Source organism: Humulus lupulus, chromosome X, assembly GCF_963169125.1.
Source record: "Humulus lupulus chromosome X, drHumLupu1.1, whole genome shotgun sequence".
Lineage (NCBI taxonomy): Eukaryota > Viridiplantae > Streptophyta > Magnoliopsida > Rosales > Cannabaceae > Humulus > Humulus lupulus.
Genome location: NC_084802.1, coordinates 161,656,494 through 161,673,462, shown reverse-complemented (window position 1 = coordinate 161,673,462; position 16,969 = coordinate 161,656,494). Strand labels below are relative to the sequence as shown.

At 38.7% G+C, this 16,969-nt stretch overlaps 1 protein-coding gene across 2 annotated transcripts in view; it reads left to right on the top strand.

The window, feature by feature from the left end:
- The window catches only part of LOC133804161 (uncharacterized), a 28,653-nt gene extending 11,938 nt beyond the window's left edge, over positions 1–16,715 (top strand). Inside the window, exons 7-10 of one of the 2 annotated variants that reach the window (XR_009878330.1) lie at positions 302–382; positions 15,260–15,382; positions 16,101–16,244; positions 16,424–16,715. Coding sequence is in view for 1 of the 2 variants with exons in the window: in XM_062242328.1 (XP_062098312.1) it covers positions 302–382; positions 15,260–15,382; positions 16,101–16,145 (249 nt within the window). In the remaining variant the exon portion in view is untranslated. Of the gene's footprint in view, positions 1–301; positions 383–15,259; positions 15,383–16,100; positions 16,403–16,423 lie in introns of those variants that run through there. The other variant, XM_062242328.1, reaches the window with a different exon arrangement.
- The last annotated feature ends 254 nt before the right edge of the window (positions 16,716–16,969 follow it).

Genomic DNA, 16,969 nt, shown 5'->3' with positions numbered 1-16,969 from the left:
AATATACAACTAACATCAAGAAGAGGTAATTGAATCCTAAATTGTCTCCTCTAAAAGAGTCAACCAAGGGCTGCCTCTATTAGAATATCTTTCCTATTGGTAACAAAACACCATGTGTTAATCTTTGTTCAGGATGGGGCTGGCTAATTCTGTGTTATGGAGTGCATTATTTCCTACTTTATTTCTCATATTTTGAATATATGCATGCTGATAATTTGTGTACATTTATGTTGATTTTGTAGTCCTATCCGTTATTTTATAATATTTATCACTGATGCATTTTTATTTTGGTAATGTTCAGTTTCAAGTTGCCATTTCAAGCACCATGGGTCGCATGAAACTCATTGACTCCATGGAGGGAATCGTAAAGGGTAGCCGACAGGTATTTGCCTATTTTTATTAGAACAATTGAATATGGAAAGTGTTATCTTAGATGAAAAGAGAATCTTTTCTCATAATGTTCATGTACAATAAAAAATTCCACTGTGGACATGAGTGTGAACAAAAGTTCCTCCAAGTAATGTTAATGATGGATGAAGCTCCACCATCCCCCTTGGACTCTCCTCCCACTTCGGATTCCTCTGCCAAGAGTTTCACTGAGGAGCATTTAGCAACACTTTCATTGAATTCTTTGGTGGGAATCTCTTCTGCTCATACAATGAAACTGGCGGGAAAGATTGGGCCGCAACTGGATACAGTGCATATTGACAGTGGCGCAACCCAAAATTTCATCTCCATGGATATTTTCACAGTGGCTAACATACCTATTACCGCTACTACTTGCTATGGAATCTTATTAGGCATGAGAGTAAGGTTCACTTGGACGACATTTGTGGGCAACTTGAATTGGATTTGGGGACCTTGAGGGTGGTAATCGATTTTTTGCCTTTGGAATTAGGTGGTGCAGATGTGATTTTGCGAATTAAATGGTTGGAGACCTTGGGTAATATGCAGGTTAATTGGAGGACAATGGATATGAAATTTGAAATGGGGGGTTTATGGGTGACATTACAGGGTTATCCTAGCCTCTGTAAGTCTCCAATCTCCCTTAAGGCAATGGTTCATACGGTACAGCAGGAGGGACAAGGATTTTGGGTGCACTTGGGTGCTTTATCGGTGGATTCACAAGCTAAGATTACATCTTTACCACAACCAATGACGTTATTGCTGCAGCATTATGCGTCTGGCTTCAATATGCCATTGGGATTGCCTCCACAGCGGGCTCGTGAGCATTCTATCTAACTTAAGGGTGGGGTTGGTCCTACTACGGTTCGCCCATATTGTTAAGCTCAGGCCCAAAAAGATGAAATAGAGTGGTTAGTAGCTGAAATGTTGAAAGTAGGGATTATATAGCCAAGTACAAGTCTGTTATCAAGTTTTGTACTCCTAGATAAGAGGAAGGATGGGAGTTGGCGATTTTGTGTGGACTACCGGACTTTGAATTGAGAAACGGTGGCCGACAAATTTCCAATACCGATTATTGATGAGTTATTGAATGAGTTGCATGGAGCGACAATTTTTTCCAAGTTAGCTTGAAATTGGGATACCATCAGATTAGAGTGGAGGCTAAGGATGTCGAAAAAACGACGTTTCACACTATGAGTTCCTTGTGAAGCCCTTTGGTCTTACAAATGTACCAACCACTTTTCAGGCACTTATGAACAAGGTATTTCAGGATTTTTTGCGTAAATTCGTGCTAGTTTTCTTTGATGACATATTGGTTTACAGCCCATCTCTTGAGGTACACATGCAACATTTGGAGTTAGTGTTGGATTGTCTACGCAAGCACCAGTTGTATGCTAATCAAAAGAAGTTTCTCTTTGCCCAACCAAGTGTAGAGTACCTTGGTCCCATTATTTCAATCGAGGGTGTCTCGGCGAATTCGAGCAAGCTGGCTGCTACAGCTAGTTGGCCGATTCCCAAGTCACTGAGGGAGCTGCGCGGGTTTCTAGGCGTCACGGGGTATTACTGCAAGTTTGTTAAAGGGTATGGTGCAATAGCTTGACCTCTCATTGACTAACTATGCAAGGATGCTTTTGGTTGGTCTGTTGAGGCCCAGGAAGCTTTTATTCGCCTTAATGAATGAGGCAATGTGTTCGGTTCCCGTCTTAGCTCTTCCGGAATTTTCAGCTCCTTTTATTCTAGAGGCAGATGCATTGAGATCTAGATTAGGGGCTGTATTAATGCAAAATCAGCGCCCAATTTCTTATTTCAGTCAAGTTCCATCACCTAGAGCTCGCACTAAGTCAGTCTATGAGCAGAAATTAATGGGCATTGTGCTTGCTATTCAAAAGTAGAGACCTTATTTGTTGGGGAGTAAGTTTCTGGTGCGCACGGATCAGCGAAGTCGGAAATACTTGTTGGAAAAACGATTAGTGGCTTCTGAGCATCGGAAATGGCTCACAAAGATCCTTGGTTATGATTTTGACATCCAGTACAAATCGGGACTTGAAAGCAAGGCAGCCGATGATTTGTCCAGCATGCATCAAGAGGTTACTCTTGTTGCCATTTCAGTTCCTAATGTTCTCTCGATTTCGAACTTACAGTCACAAGTGGCCACAAATCCGACTGTCTCAGATTATACAAGAGTTACAAGTGGGCCGTGATTGTGGGGTGTATACCATGAATCAGGGGTGCTTGAAGTTTCAAGGTCGCTTGGTTCTTCCTTCTACATCACCATTTATTTCTATGCTACTCCAGGAATATCACGGTAGTAAGGTGGGGGGTCATTCTGGCGTGTTCAAAACATTTCAGCGGCTAGCCTCTGATTTGTATTGGTAGGGTATGAGGAAGGATGTTTAGAAATTTGTCTCAGAGTGTGTCATTTGTCAACAGAACAAATATTTGGCTGAATCATCGGCGGGGTTGCTCCAACCAATTCCTGGTCCAGAGCAGGTTTGGGAGGATATCCATGGATTTCATTGAAGGATTGCCCCTCTCGAATGGGTTTGATTCGATATTTGTGGTAGTGGATTGTTTGCAAATATTGCCATTTCATTCCCCTTCGTCTTTCGTTTTCAGCAACTATAATAGCTGCCGTTTTTGTGCGAGATGTGGTCAAACTCCATGGGCTTCCTAGATCCATTGTCTTAGACCAAGATAAGATTTTTCTTTGCCTTTTTTGGAAAGAACTCTTTCGTTTACAAGGAATGTCCCTCAAGCACAACACTGCTTATCACTCGCAGTCCGATGGACAAACAGAAGTGGTAAATCGCTGTTTGGAGACATATCTCAAATGCTTTGTGAGTTCTCATCCAAACCAGTGGGCAAAGTGGATATCTTGGGCGAAATATTGGTACAACACTTCGTTTCATTCTTTCGCAGGCATGGCACCTTGCAAAGCTCTTTATCATAGGGGTCTAGCACTGTTAATTTGTTTTGAAACAGCCAACACAAATGTCTCGGTTGTTGACCAGAACCTCCAAGCTAGAGATGAGATTCTTGACACACTTAACGCCAACCTTATCCGTGCTCAGCAAAAGATGAAAGCACAAGCGGACAACAAGAGAAGAGAGATGCAATTTTATGTGGGGGACTTGGTGTATGTGAAATTGAGACCATATCGACAAAGGTCCTTGGCTAGAAGGAAGAATGAGAAGTTTGGACTGCGATTCCTTAGGCCTTTTCTTGTAGTGGCTCGCATTGGTGCGGTTTCCTATCAGCTGAAATTGCCCACTAACTCATTCACCCAATTTTTCATGTCTCTTTGTTATGGGTGGCATTGGAACCAAATTAGACAGCTACACCTCTCCCTACTAATATGACTACTGAGTTAGAATGGACACAGGAGCCGAAGTGGGTCTTGGATGTACGCCTAGGGACTCAAAAGGTGTCTCCACAAGCTCTCATCAAGTGGACTAATCTGCCAACATATGAAGCAACTTGGGAGGATTTCTCGGTGGTCAAGAGCAATTCCCACATTTCCACCTTGAGGACAAGGTGCGTCTTTAGGTGGGGGTATTGATAGGCCTCCTCTTACTTATGTGTATTCCAGAAGAGGCAAAGGAAGCCAAGTGGGTGCCAAGTCAGCAATGGAGGGTAAAACAGATGGTAATACAAATGCCAATTTAACAGATGGTGCTGAGTTAGCAAATGAGTAGTTATATGAGTGATAATGTAGTGTAAGTAAGGTGTAGGTTGAGAGAATACACACCTGAGTTGTAGAATGTTGGCAGTCAGGAAATAAAATCACAAAGATGCAATATTAGTTGTAGTATTAGGTGTGATAGTTGTAGTCTTTTATTATGTATAAGTTTCCTTATTTATAGGATTTTTGTTCTCTGACATTTATTGTGATTATTCAGTATAGTCCTTATAAAAGGCCACCTAGTATTGATTGAATATACAAGAAAAAATAGTTTCGCATCTTTTCTCATGTTATTCTTTATGGTATCAGAGCTATAGGCTCGTTTCTCTCTCCTCAGATTTTTTGTTTTTTCCAAGCTCCGGTTGTCTTCTCTGGCTCTGGCAGCATCTGTCCTCTTTCATTTCACACATATGCACACTCCTGAAGCCCAGTGGCATCATCGGAAATCCAGAGAAGTCGCATGGCCCTGTCATCCTCTCCGACAAGCCCTCCATCATCGCCTCCTCCCTGTTCATGTCAGGCAGCATCTTCTAGTCGCACACTTATTCTCCAAGTCGCACAAGCTCTCATGGCCTCCCTTCGTTTTCCTCGCAACTTGCCGGTGGGTCTCGGCCACTCAGGCAGCTACTCACGGCAGTCGCACATCTCACCTCCCTTCGGTCTCACGTCCTAGTAGCACGATCTCCCACTCAATCACACCAGCCAACTTAACAGACGGTTTTGTTTTGTTTTCCTTTGAGGATGTCAACTAGTGAAAAGATTTCTTCTCAAACCAGTGGGCCCACCCAACTTCAAGCCCAAACTTAGGCCTAAAACCAATCTTGTGGCTCCATGGGCTCTCTTTATAGCCCTAACAGCAGCTTTCTTCATATCACAACCCATAAACTTGAGGGTAAAATTTATTTACAATGGGGTTCTGGGTTTCGAATCTCATATTACGTCTAGCTCTGTTGTCATGGATAATTGATTCTGGTGCCTCTGATCATATAACCAGTTTATATTCTTTGTTTGAATCCTATTCTCCATGTTCTAATCCTTCTAGTGTCAGAATAGCAGATTGCACCCTCTCCTATTGCAGGAATTGGTACCATTAAATTGTCGGTTGATTTAATCCTCAAATCAGTCCTTCATGTCCCTTCTTTAACATGCAATTTAATTTTTGTTAGTAAGTTGACTACTGACAATCGTTGCCTTGCTATTCTTTCCAATTCTTGTCAATTTTAGGAACTATCTTCGAGAAGGACGATTGGTATTGCTAGGATTCATGGTGGACTTTATTTCTTTGAAAATCGTCAACCAATAATATAACAACCTTGCTCATCTAGTTTGACTTCTAATTCTATCTCTACAATAAACTCCGTTTCTCTTTCAAAGTCTAGCAAAATTATATTATGGCATTATCGACGCGGTCACCCAAGTTTTTCATATTTGAAACATTTGTGTTCATTATTTTCCAATAATAATTATGGTTCTTTGCAATGTGATATTTGTCAATTTGCCAAGCACACACGGGTTGTTTTTCCTCAAAAACATTATACTCCAACCAGCCTTTTCTTTTTAATTCATAGTGATCTGTGGGGATCTTCAAAAGTCACTACTTTCCATGGTCATCGATGGTTTATCACGTTTATTGATGATCACACGTCTTATTTGGGTGTATCTCCTCAACCACAAGTCTGATACATTTCACGTGTTTCAAAATTTCCATAACATGATTCAAGCACAATTTCAGACATCTATTTGTATATTACGAACGTATAATAGCACAGAATATTTCAATTCTGTCTTAGGACCCTACTTATTCGAAAAAGGCCTTATTCATCAAAGTTCATGTGTCAATACCCCTCAATAGAATGACATTGCTGAACGTAAGAATCGTCATCTCTAAGTTGCTTGAACTCTACTTTTTACTATGCACGTTCCTAAGTACCTTTGGGGTGATGCCATCCTTACTGCTGCCTATCTCATCAATCGTCTCCCTAGTTGTCCAATTGGTTTTCGGACACCATATTCTCTTCTTCAGACTTCATATCTTCATCTATCTTCAAAGCCTCTTCTTGTCAAAACCTTTGGATGTACTGCCTTTGTCCATATTCATCTTAAGGATTGCATTAAACTTGACCCTAGGGCCATTAAAACTATGTTCATTGGTTACTATCTTACTCAAAAAGGCTATTGGTGCTACTACCCTATTACCAAAAAAAATCTTCGTCTCCAGAGATGTCAGTTTTTTTGAAAACATTCCATACTTCTCTCCCACCTCACTTTAGGGGGAGACCAATACTTATCAAGAGAATGAAGCTCAGTGGTCATGGGGATTGGAACTACCTCTGAGTCAATCCATAATTCCATCACATCCCACAAACTCATCTTTTCCAGAATTGATTCACTCTTCCAGAATTGACTCACTCTTCCAGAATCGACTCACCCTCCAACAAATTCAAATTTAAAAGATCTTGCCTTATCTTCTAGGTTAATAGAAACGGATACACATCCTCCAAACCAACAAGAGCTGCGTGTTTATTCTAGACGACAAAAAAATAACTAAATCATGAATCCTCAACATAGTCACGAAGCCAACCCGATGGTAGATCCTCTTCTTCCAAACGAGTCAGGTAATAATCACCCAAACACTGGTCTAGACATTCCTATAGCCTTGAGAAAAGGAGTTAGGTCTTGCACTCAACATTCCATCTCCAAATTCAACTTTTATTCAAATTTGTCATCTTCATTTAAAGCTTTCACTTCTAGTTTGTTAGATGTTTTTATTCCTAGGAATATTGAAGCTCTTAAAATTCCTGAGTTGAAAGCAGCTATTCTAGAAGAAATGAAAGCGATCAAACAGAATGATACTTGGAGATTAGTAGAACTACAACCCGATAAAAGTGTTGTGGGTTGCAAATGGGTGTTCACGGTCAAGTATAATGCTAATGGCTCTATTGAATGGTACAAATCACGGTCAAGTATAATGCTAATGACTCTATTGAACGGTATAAAGCACGGTTGGTAGTAAATGGATTCAAATAGACCTATGGGATTGACTACACTGAGATCTTTGCTCTGGTTGCCAAGTTGAAAACTATTAGGGTCCTACTCTCGCTTGCTGCGAATCTAGAGTGGGAATTACATTAGCTAGATGTAAAAAATGCTTTTTTCAATGGTAAACTTGTAGAGGAAGTTTACATGAGCCAACCACCAGGCTTTGAAGAAACTCCTGATGCAAAGGTTGTCTGCAAGCTTAACAAGTCACTAGTTGACAAAGGAAGATACTAGCAACTAGTAGGGAAGATACATTTATTGTGATTATTCTGTTCATTCCCTGTAAAAGGCACCTAGTATTGATCGAATATACAAGAAAAAATAGTTTCACATCTTCTCTAATTTTATTCTTTGTAGAATAAGATCAAGGAGAGACTATTGTTGTTGAGTAATTGGTTGGCTGTGAACATTCGGGAGAGACCAGGCTCTTGAACTCCTGGCAAATATCAATACAAGCTGATTTCTATTCATCTCTAGTGTCCATTTTTCTATGTTCTAACCATTTTGTAGGGGGTTAATCCTATCAATACCTTAGCACCCCCAAGTCCTTTGTGTGAAATTGAGTATGAATGAACGACGTAAGAGATGAGATTCCCGCAGTATCACTTACAATAATAACAATGTCATCCACATAAACAGCTAACGACATGATACCAACATCTGATTGTTTGTAGAACACAGAATGGTTAGACTTTCTCTTCATACCAAATTTTTCAATAGCTTGACCAAATTTGCAACAGAAGAAAAAGTGTCAGAATAGTCCACTCCATAGGTTTGAGCATAGCCCTTAGCAACAAGACAGACTTTCAATTTGGCAACCGATCCATTCGGATTGACTTTAATTGCGAACACCCATTTGTTTTCTATAGCCTGCTTCTTTGAAGGTAAATCAACCAAGTCTCAAGTACCATTGTCATCTAAAGCATTCATCTCCTCTACAGAATGATATATGACTTTACCAACAATTTTAGGTATGTTGCGATTGATGAGGTATGTTGCGGTTAAAATAGCCTCGCCCCAAAATTTCTTAGGCAGATTGGTTTGAAATAATAGAGAATGAGCAACCTCAAGTACATGCTGGTTTTTTTGTTTTGCAACACCGTTTTGTTGTGGTGTGTCAACACATGAACTTTGTTGAACAACATCGTGAGATTTGAGATACGGACCAAGACTTGAATTAAAGAAGTCTTTGGCATTATAAGTATTGAGGATTTGAATTTCTGCTTGAAATTGGGTTTTGATCATGACATGAAATTGTTGGAATGTGTTTGGTTTCCGATTTTTCTTCCATAAGAAATGTCCAGCATAGTCGTGTATGATCATCTACTAACAGTAAAAACCATCTAGTACCAGTCACACTAGGAATTCGGAATGGTCCCCAAATATCACCTTGAATTAAGGAGAAAGGGTGACTAGGTTTGTATGATCGTGGTGAATAAGTGTTCCTAGTATGCTTTGCTAATTGACAAACTTCACAATGAAATAAATTGGGATTTTTATTGATGAATAAGGATGGAAACAGATGTTTCAAATACATAAAATTTGGATGACCAAGTCGAAAGTGCCGCATCATGATCTCACTTTCCTTATTAAATTGACTAGCAGACAGGAGACTATGACTCATTTGAAATTGATGACTGACAATATGGTTTGAAGGGTTGTTGACATCTAGAACATAAAGGCCAACACGAAAATCAGCATTGCCAATCATCCTCTCCGAGCTCAAGTCCTGAAATACACATGATTTAGAGAGAAATTTAGTTGCACAGTTTAAATCTCGATTCAACTTACTAACAAATATAAGACTGTGGTCAAATTCTGGCACAAATGAGACAGATTGGAGAGAGATTATTTGAGAGACAGATAGTTCCAGTGCCAACCACTTTGGCCTATTTACCACTTGCAATGCATACTGTTTGCATTGCGAATTCTGAGAAGGCCTCTCGCAAACTCGCAAGAGGCTTGGTTCCAAGAATTCTGCCCCTTCACCAAGATATTTGTCCAACCCCTTCAAAAATTTAAAGATGCGTTTTTTCTCTACAATCTTTTTGAAATATGCCCGATCTTCAGTGCACTGCAATTCATGTGTCTCAAATAGGTCCAGTTGCTGCCAATAACGAGTAAGAGTTGTGTAATAAATTGTAATTGAGTTCTCACCTTGACAAAGGTCCTAGGGTGTACTTTCCACATGAAAAAGCTCGTTTGTGTTCTCACTACTAGAGAAAGTTTCATGTGCTGCGTCCCATATATCTTTGGCTGTAGTGTAAAGCAAAAAAATTTCTCCTATTTCAGTTATCATAGAACTAATTAACCATGACATTACCATATTATTTTCGGCTCTCCAAGTTTTTGTACTCAGCACTAGTTGCTTCTGGCTTTGGCATATCTCCTATAAGGTATTCATCTTTGCTCCTTCCGCTTATGAACATCATCATTGTCTGTGACCACTGAAGATAGTTCTGGCCAATCAATTTGTGAGAGATGATGGGGACAAAGTTGCTTTCAACTAGGGATGGAGGTAGCTGAGAGGTTATGGGTGCAGCAGGAGAGGGATTAGTCATGGATGACTCCCTGGAGGTCTGCTCAGATTCTACCATGTTGGGATTGAACAGTATTGAAAGACAGGGAATGAGCGATTTTAAGTTTTTTTTTTCTTCGGAATGAAAGAGATGATTTTAGGGTTTTATTGATTTTGGGAATGGACGATTTTTGGGAATAGGGAATAGGGACTGAATGTAATAGGCTCAATAATGGAGGGTAGGCAAAGAAGACGTCGAAGATGAATTGGAGTGGCTGGCACCGAAGAAGGCAACCGGAGCAGAAGGAGAGAAAAAAATTAGGGAATGGATCGTACTCTCTCTGGAGCTTTGATACCTTGTAGTTCTCAGAGTTTGCTATGAATCATATTTCTCATTTCAAGCGTAAAAAATATACAAAATTTATAGAAAAGCCAGATACAAAATCCCCTAGAACATCTCCTTAAAATTAGGGTCTAGATAATATCTACACCTGTCGGATTTACAATATCACAAAAATAGGAAAATAATCCCCAAGAATCAGATATATACGATATACACAAGCCTGGGTTGATATTCTAAGTATAATATACAACTAATAGAAAGGTTTTGGTTAGTTGAGTTAGGTGGTGCAAGAAATCTCTTTGGTTTACATAATTATAAATGACGTCCTCTTTCCTCTTTTATGTCACATCAATTGGCACTTCGTAAATGAAACTAATATCTTTTGTTACTCATTGTTGTTTGTACGCCTTTTGTTGGGAACATATAACCAATCATTTATAGTGGAGTACTTATTTCCTCGTATGATTACATCAATTTACTAGAGTAAAATTTGGCGTGTACTTGCATTTGTACTTTTGTGTACAAAGTAGCCATAACTTGGCCCCAATTTATGTTTGTTGTGTTTTCACTCTTCATGCTTTTTGTATAGTGTAATGAGATGTGAAGAGACTTATGTTTTGTATTGAAAATATAACATCTATTAATACACAACTAGAAAAGTTATTCTAGGAAACTAAATCAACTAATCCTAATTGTCAACTAATAAACAGCTAATATACACACTATAACACAGCTAATATTCACACTATAACACAACTAATATTCACACTATAACACTCTCCCTCAAGCTAGAGCATAAATGTTAATCATGTCCGTTCATGAAACAGAGGATTAGTTGCAATATAAAGAGCAACTTGGTTATCACACCATAATTTTGCAGGTACTGCAGTTTTAAGTCCTACTTCAGTCAATAGTTGATATATCCACATTATCTCACACACAGACTGTGCCATAGCTCGATATTCTGACTGCTCTAGATTGTGACACAACGATTTGCTTTTTACTCTTCCATGAGACCAGATTCCCTCCAACAAAAATACAATAACCTGAAGTGGATCTTCTATCTACTTTGGACCCAATCTGCATCTGAGAAACACTCAATATGAGTGTGTCCATGATTCACATACACAATATCTCGTCCTGGTGCTCCTTTCAAGTAACACAAAATCTGCTCTAACACTGCCCAATGATCAATTGTTGGGGATGATATAAACTGACTAACAACACTAACTGAGTAGGCAATGTCTGGACGAGTCACAGTAAGATAATTCAACTTCCCAACCAATCTTCGATACTTTTCAGGATCTTCAAATGGTTCCCCATCTCCTGTAAGGTGCAGATTTGGAGTCATTGGAGCACTACAGGGTTTTGCCCCCAATTTTCTTGTTTTAGTCAATAAGTCTAGGACATACTTTCTTTGAGATAGAAAGATACCTTGTTTACTTTGAGTGATCTCAACTCCTAAGAAATACTTTAACACCTCCAAATCTTTCGTGTGAAATTTAGTATGAATGAAAGATTTAAGAGAAGAGATTCCTATAGTATCATTTCCAGTAATAACAATGTTATCTACATATACAATTAACAAAATGATGCCAACTTCTGATTGTTTGTAGAACACCGAATGATCAGACTTGCTTTTATCATACCAAATTTCTCAATAGCCTGACTAAACTTTCCAAACCAAGCACGAGGACTTTGTTTCGAACCTTATAAAGATTTTCGAAGACGACAAACTCGCCGTGACTTCTCCCGAGCAACAAACCTAGGAGGTTGCTCCATATACACCTCCTGAAGCTCACCATGAAGAAAAACATTCTTGATATCAAGTTGGTGTAAAGGCTAATGATAAGTAGCTACCATGGAAATAAACAACTGAACAGATGTCAATTTTGTAGATTTTCAGAATAATCTACTCCATAAGTTTGAGCATAGCCCTTGGCGACAAGACGAGCTTTTAATCGAGCAACTGACCCATTTGGATTGACCTTAACTGTGAAGACCCATTTGCAACCGATAGCCTGTTTCCCTGAAGGTAAATCGACCAAGTCCCAAGTACCATTATCATCTAAAGCATTCATCTCCTCTATCATTGCAGTATGCCAACCAGGTTGAGATATGGCTTCACGAATAGTGTTAGGAATAGAAATAGAATCAAGGGAAGCAATGAAAGAGCAAGAGGAAGACGAGAAGTTATTATAAGAAACAAAAGAAGAAATGGGATAAGTACACTGACGTTTACCTTTGCGTAATGCAATTGGAAGATCATTGCTCGGGTTCGGATCTGATGATGAAGGAGCAGGTACAGGACATGAATCAAGAGGTTGTCATCTGCAGTAAACTTGAGGAATAGGAGGCTTCACAAGAACAGGTTGCGAGATTGGTGATAGGTTCGAGTCGGGAGAAGAAGATGTGATAGAATAGACCAACAAATCATCGTCCTCCCCCTGACGAGTGGGAACGGGCAGAGAATGGAAATAAGGTGTATCTTTGAGGAAAGTGACATCAATGGAGACCAAATATTTGTTAAGATTGGGACAATAACACCGGTTGCCTTTTTGAGGACGGGAATAACCAAGGAAAATACATTTCAAAGACTTAAACTAATTTAGTGACATGCGGACGAACATCTCGAACAAAACAAGTGCTACCAAATATCTTAGGGTCAACAGGAAACAAAGACTTTTGCAGAAAAATAATTTTGTAAGGTATCTGACCTTGAAGAACAGAGGACGACATTCGATTAATGAGAAAACACCATGTGGAAACTGCATCAGCCCAAAACGTTTTAGGAACATGCATTTGAAATAAGAGAGCTCGTGCAGTTTCAAGAAGGTGTTTGTTTTTACGTTCCGCCACACTATTTTGGGATGGGGTATCAACACAAGAAGTTTCATGAAGTATGCCATTCTGAGTCATAAGATTGAAGTAACGCAGATGTATATTCTTTGGCATTATCACTTCGCAAAGTACGAATTAAAACATTAAATTGTGTTTATTTTAGCACAAAACGCACAAAACAGGGAAAATAGCTTTGAACGACTTTTCATTAAAAATAACCAAGTTACATGAGAATAATCATCTACAAATGTAACAAAATACCTAAATCCAGATTTAGACAAAATAGGAGAAGGACCCCAAACATCAGAATGAACTAATTCAAAAGGAACACTAGCACGTTTATTGACTCTAGGACTCGAACTAAGACGATGATGTTTTGCAAACTGACACCACTCAATTTAAGAAAGACACCGTACTATATTGAGGACAAAGCTTCTTTAGTAAAGGGAGAGATGGATGACCCAACCGACAATGAGCCTCGAAGAGAGAAGGAACACTCGAGCAAGCAATAGAGCTGGGTGGCGATGTATCAAGAGTGTAGAGACCTCCAGATTTATGTCCTTTACCAATAATCTTCTTCGTCATAAGATCTTGAAATAAGCAATGATCAAGAAAAAATGAGACACAACAATTGAGATTACGAGTGAGTTGACTGACAGAGAGCAAATTAAATGATAAATTAGGTAAATGTAAGACAGAAGACAAAGAAAGCATAGGGATAGGAGTGATGCTGCCAGACCCACGAACACACGATGGTGATCCATCGGCTAAAGTAACTGTAGAAGTAGAAGCAGAAGACTAAAATGAAGTAAAGAGACTAGAATTACCTGTCATATGATCTGTGGCACCAGAATCAATGACCCATTTTGAGGATGAGGAAAGAAGACACGCATTAGTTTTACCTGAATCAGCAATAGCAGTGATAGAAGAAGATGAAGACTTGAGTGATTCCTGATACTTGGAGAACTTGGCAAGCTCATCAGCAGAGATAAGGATTGATTTGTTAGAGGTATCACTATTAAATGCAACATTAGCTGAGTGTTTATGTTGGTTTTTAAACTGTAACTTTCTACACTCAAACTTGGTGTGGCCCGGTTTTTTTACAATAGCTGCAAATAATGCCACTAGATTCCAACATTCGAGTGTCAAATCCTCGTGAACTACCTCCTTTGTTTCCACTTGGATTAGAGGATCTCCCAGGCGCATACTTATTATTGCGACTTACCAAGGCACCATTAAGCGAAATGGGTGGTGTTATTTCCGTGCGGAGGACACGATTAAAGACATCTTGTAAAGAGGATATATCAGACCTAGAAAGAACTTGTGCCTTAGCAGAATCAAACTCAGAGGAGAGCCCAGCTAGAAAGCTCATAATAGCCATTTGCTCTCGTTGTTTTTGTTGAACCTTCACGTCGGTACTAAATGGCAGCAACACATTAATCTCCTCATACGTCTTTTTAAATGCCATAAAGTAGTTTATAAGCGACTGATCTTGTTTTTCCACATGGTAAAATGCTTTGCAAACCTCATACATACGAGAGAGATTCCCTTTTCCCAAATAAAAAAATTCAAAAGAATCCATTAGTTCTTTAACAAACTCACAATGATTGATCAAGCCAATTACCTCACTATTAATGGAATTTCGAATTTGAAGGAACAAGCAAGCATCCTCCCTGAGCCATGCTTGTCTCGAATCACCTTTGTCTTTAGGAGGATCATCAGTCAAATGGTCATCTTTGTTGATACTTCGTAAATAAAGCCGAATAGTCTTACTCTAGTTCAAATAATTCGAACCATTCAGTTTATGGCCCGTGATTTTAGACATCACAGAAACCACATCATATACCATTGATTTTGTCTCAGCCATAACCTTAAAAGTAAATATGGAGAAAACAAGTAAACAAAGCCAAGAAAAGAAACCTCCTAAACACAAGATCTGCACAAAAACAGAGATGAAAATGACCGGAGAAGAACACAAACTGGGCAGAAAAGCGCCGAGAAAGACGTGGGGACCAACCAGAGTCGAAAGCACGGCGGCAGAACGGCGCATGCGCCGACGCGTGGGGGACTAGGCAGCGGGCTATGGAGGTTTCCGAAATAGGAACTCTAAAAATGAAAGAAAATTAAACCCTAATTGCAAACCCCAATTTGTGATGAACCCTAATTTCGAATTTCGAATCTCAACCCCAGAACCTGTCTCTGATATCATGTAATGAGATGTGAAGAGAATTATGTTTTGTATTGAAAATATAACATCTATTTATACACAACTAGAGAAGTTATTCTAGGAAACTAAATCAATTAATTAATCCTAATTGTCAACTAATAAACAGCTAATATGCACACTATAACACAGCTAATATTCACACTATAACATATAGAAATACATCTAACGATCTTAGGGGCTTTTACTGCTGCGTCCTTTTTATAGAAACTGGAAAAACTGCAACTTGGGCTTGAAGAACAGCAACAAGTATGTGATGCTCTAAAAGAAAGTTATACTGCAGAAATTACAGCAGAAAGACAATGGTTTTTTCTCTTGAAGATTTTTCAGGTATGCGCTCTAAGGTTTAATATATATCAACTCAAACCATTTGGGCCAAGTAATTAAGGTCACTTTTTTATCACCTGTTTTTAAAATTGATTTCTTAGTTACTGAATTTGCATAATTTATTCGAAGGTTGTATGTTATTCTAATGCTTGAGAAAGCCGTGTTTCTCCACCTTTTACCTGGCGGTTCTTGCTCTTGCACTTACCATCTTTTGATTCTAGGTTGCACTTCTCTTGCAACATTTTTTAAAATCAACAATTAGTGGAGCATTTGGTGGATATTTTAGAATTACCTCTTGTAGTATAAATCAAAGTGGAGCTTAAAATCACGTGATTTCTGTAGATTGGAATCTTGGCTTTCACTTTTACGTTCTACCTCTTAAAGGAGGGGGAAAAGAAACAGAGTCAGGTCAGAGTTTAGCTGCGCTGTCTAATAGAAAGCACAATTAGTCAGATATGTTTTTCAAAAGTCAAAATCTTCTACGTCCAAATTTTTGGATGTTCTGCAGCATAATGTGAATTTGATTCCATTTACTGTCAGTTGATTGAGTAGTATTCTTCCCCTAGAGTAGGCCAAGCAAGTTCAAATAATAGTGATAGCAGTAGTTCTGTTAACAATATTTAAAGTCATCATCAATCACTAGTAGTCAGGAGAACTGAAGTAGTATAGAGAATTTGATCTAGTGGTCTAGATTGTTTCCTAATTTCCAATTAATGCCCAGGAGGAATGTTTAAAGAATGAGAGACTTAGAAGGAAACATATCTGACAAAAGCCATGTTGATGAGCTCAGAAATCTCATGCCAGCAATAGTGGAGTGCTTCTGTTGATCGACCAAGATATAGGCAGTGAAGATGGGAAGTTTTTTGTAAGTACAAAAATAATTATTTTCTCTTTCTATATAAAAGTTATCCTGTACATCTTATTACACTTTATTTGTCATTTGTGAAATTTGTGTCCACTATTTTGTTTGTTAATAGTTACATATTTTATTTTAATCCATTTCTTTTGGCTGTTTGGATATTATTCCATGTTCGGGGCAAACAGTAGGTTTGATGTAGTCTGTCTGATGCCAAACAGTTTCGTTCTCATCCCTTTCCATACAAAACAAATCAAGCAACAATGACATTTCTGTCGGCATCTGTATATGGCATATCCTTGTCACTCCCACTTTTATTATTTGGTCACGGTTGCTTTGGATATTAGGCATACGAAAATTATCAGTCTAAGATAGGAAGATAATTCTTCAACCAAGGATATTTATCTGGTTGGACCACTTGGCTTTTGTTAAGTACCCAACTTGCTCAGATTCATTAATTGGATGAAAGCAATTTTTTCATTTTTCTTTCCTTTTCCTTTCCCTCGGATCTTTTTTGAACAAGCAGCTCTAAAACTTAACCAATGCTCACTCTACTTGCAATTATCACTTCTATGGGCAAATATATTATAGTGGCGTACCTCGTATTCTTGAGTCTATTTAAGGTAAGGTCGTGAGAAAAATAAAATAAAATAAAATACGGATGAGCCAAGTTTTAGAGTTCAATGAATAATTTTTCTCAAACTAATGGCCTTGCTCCCAAAGAAAAATTGTCG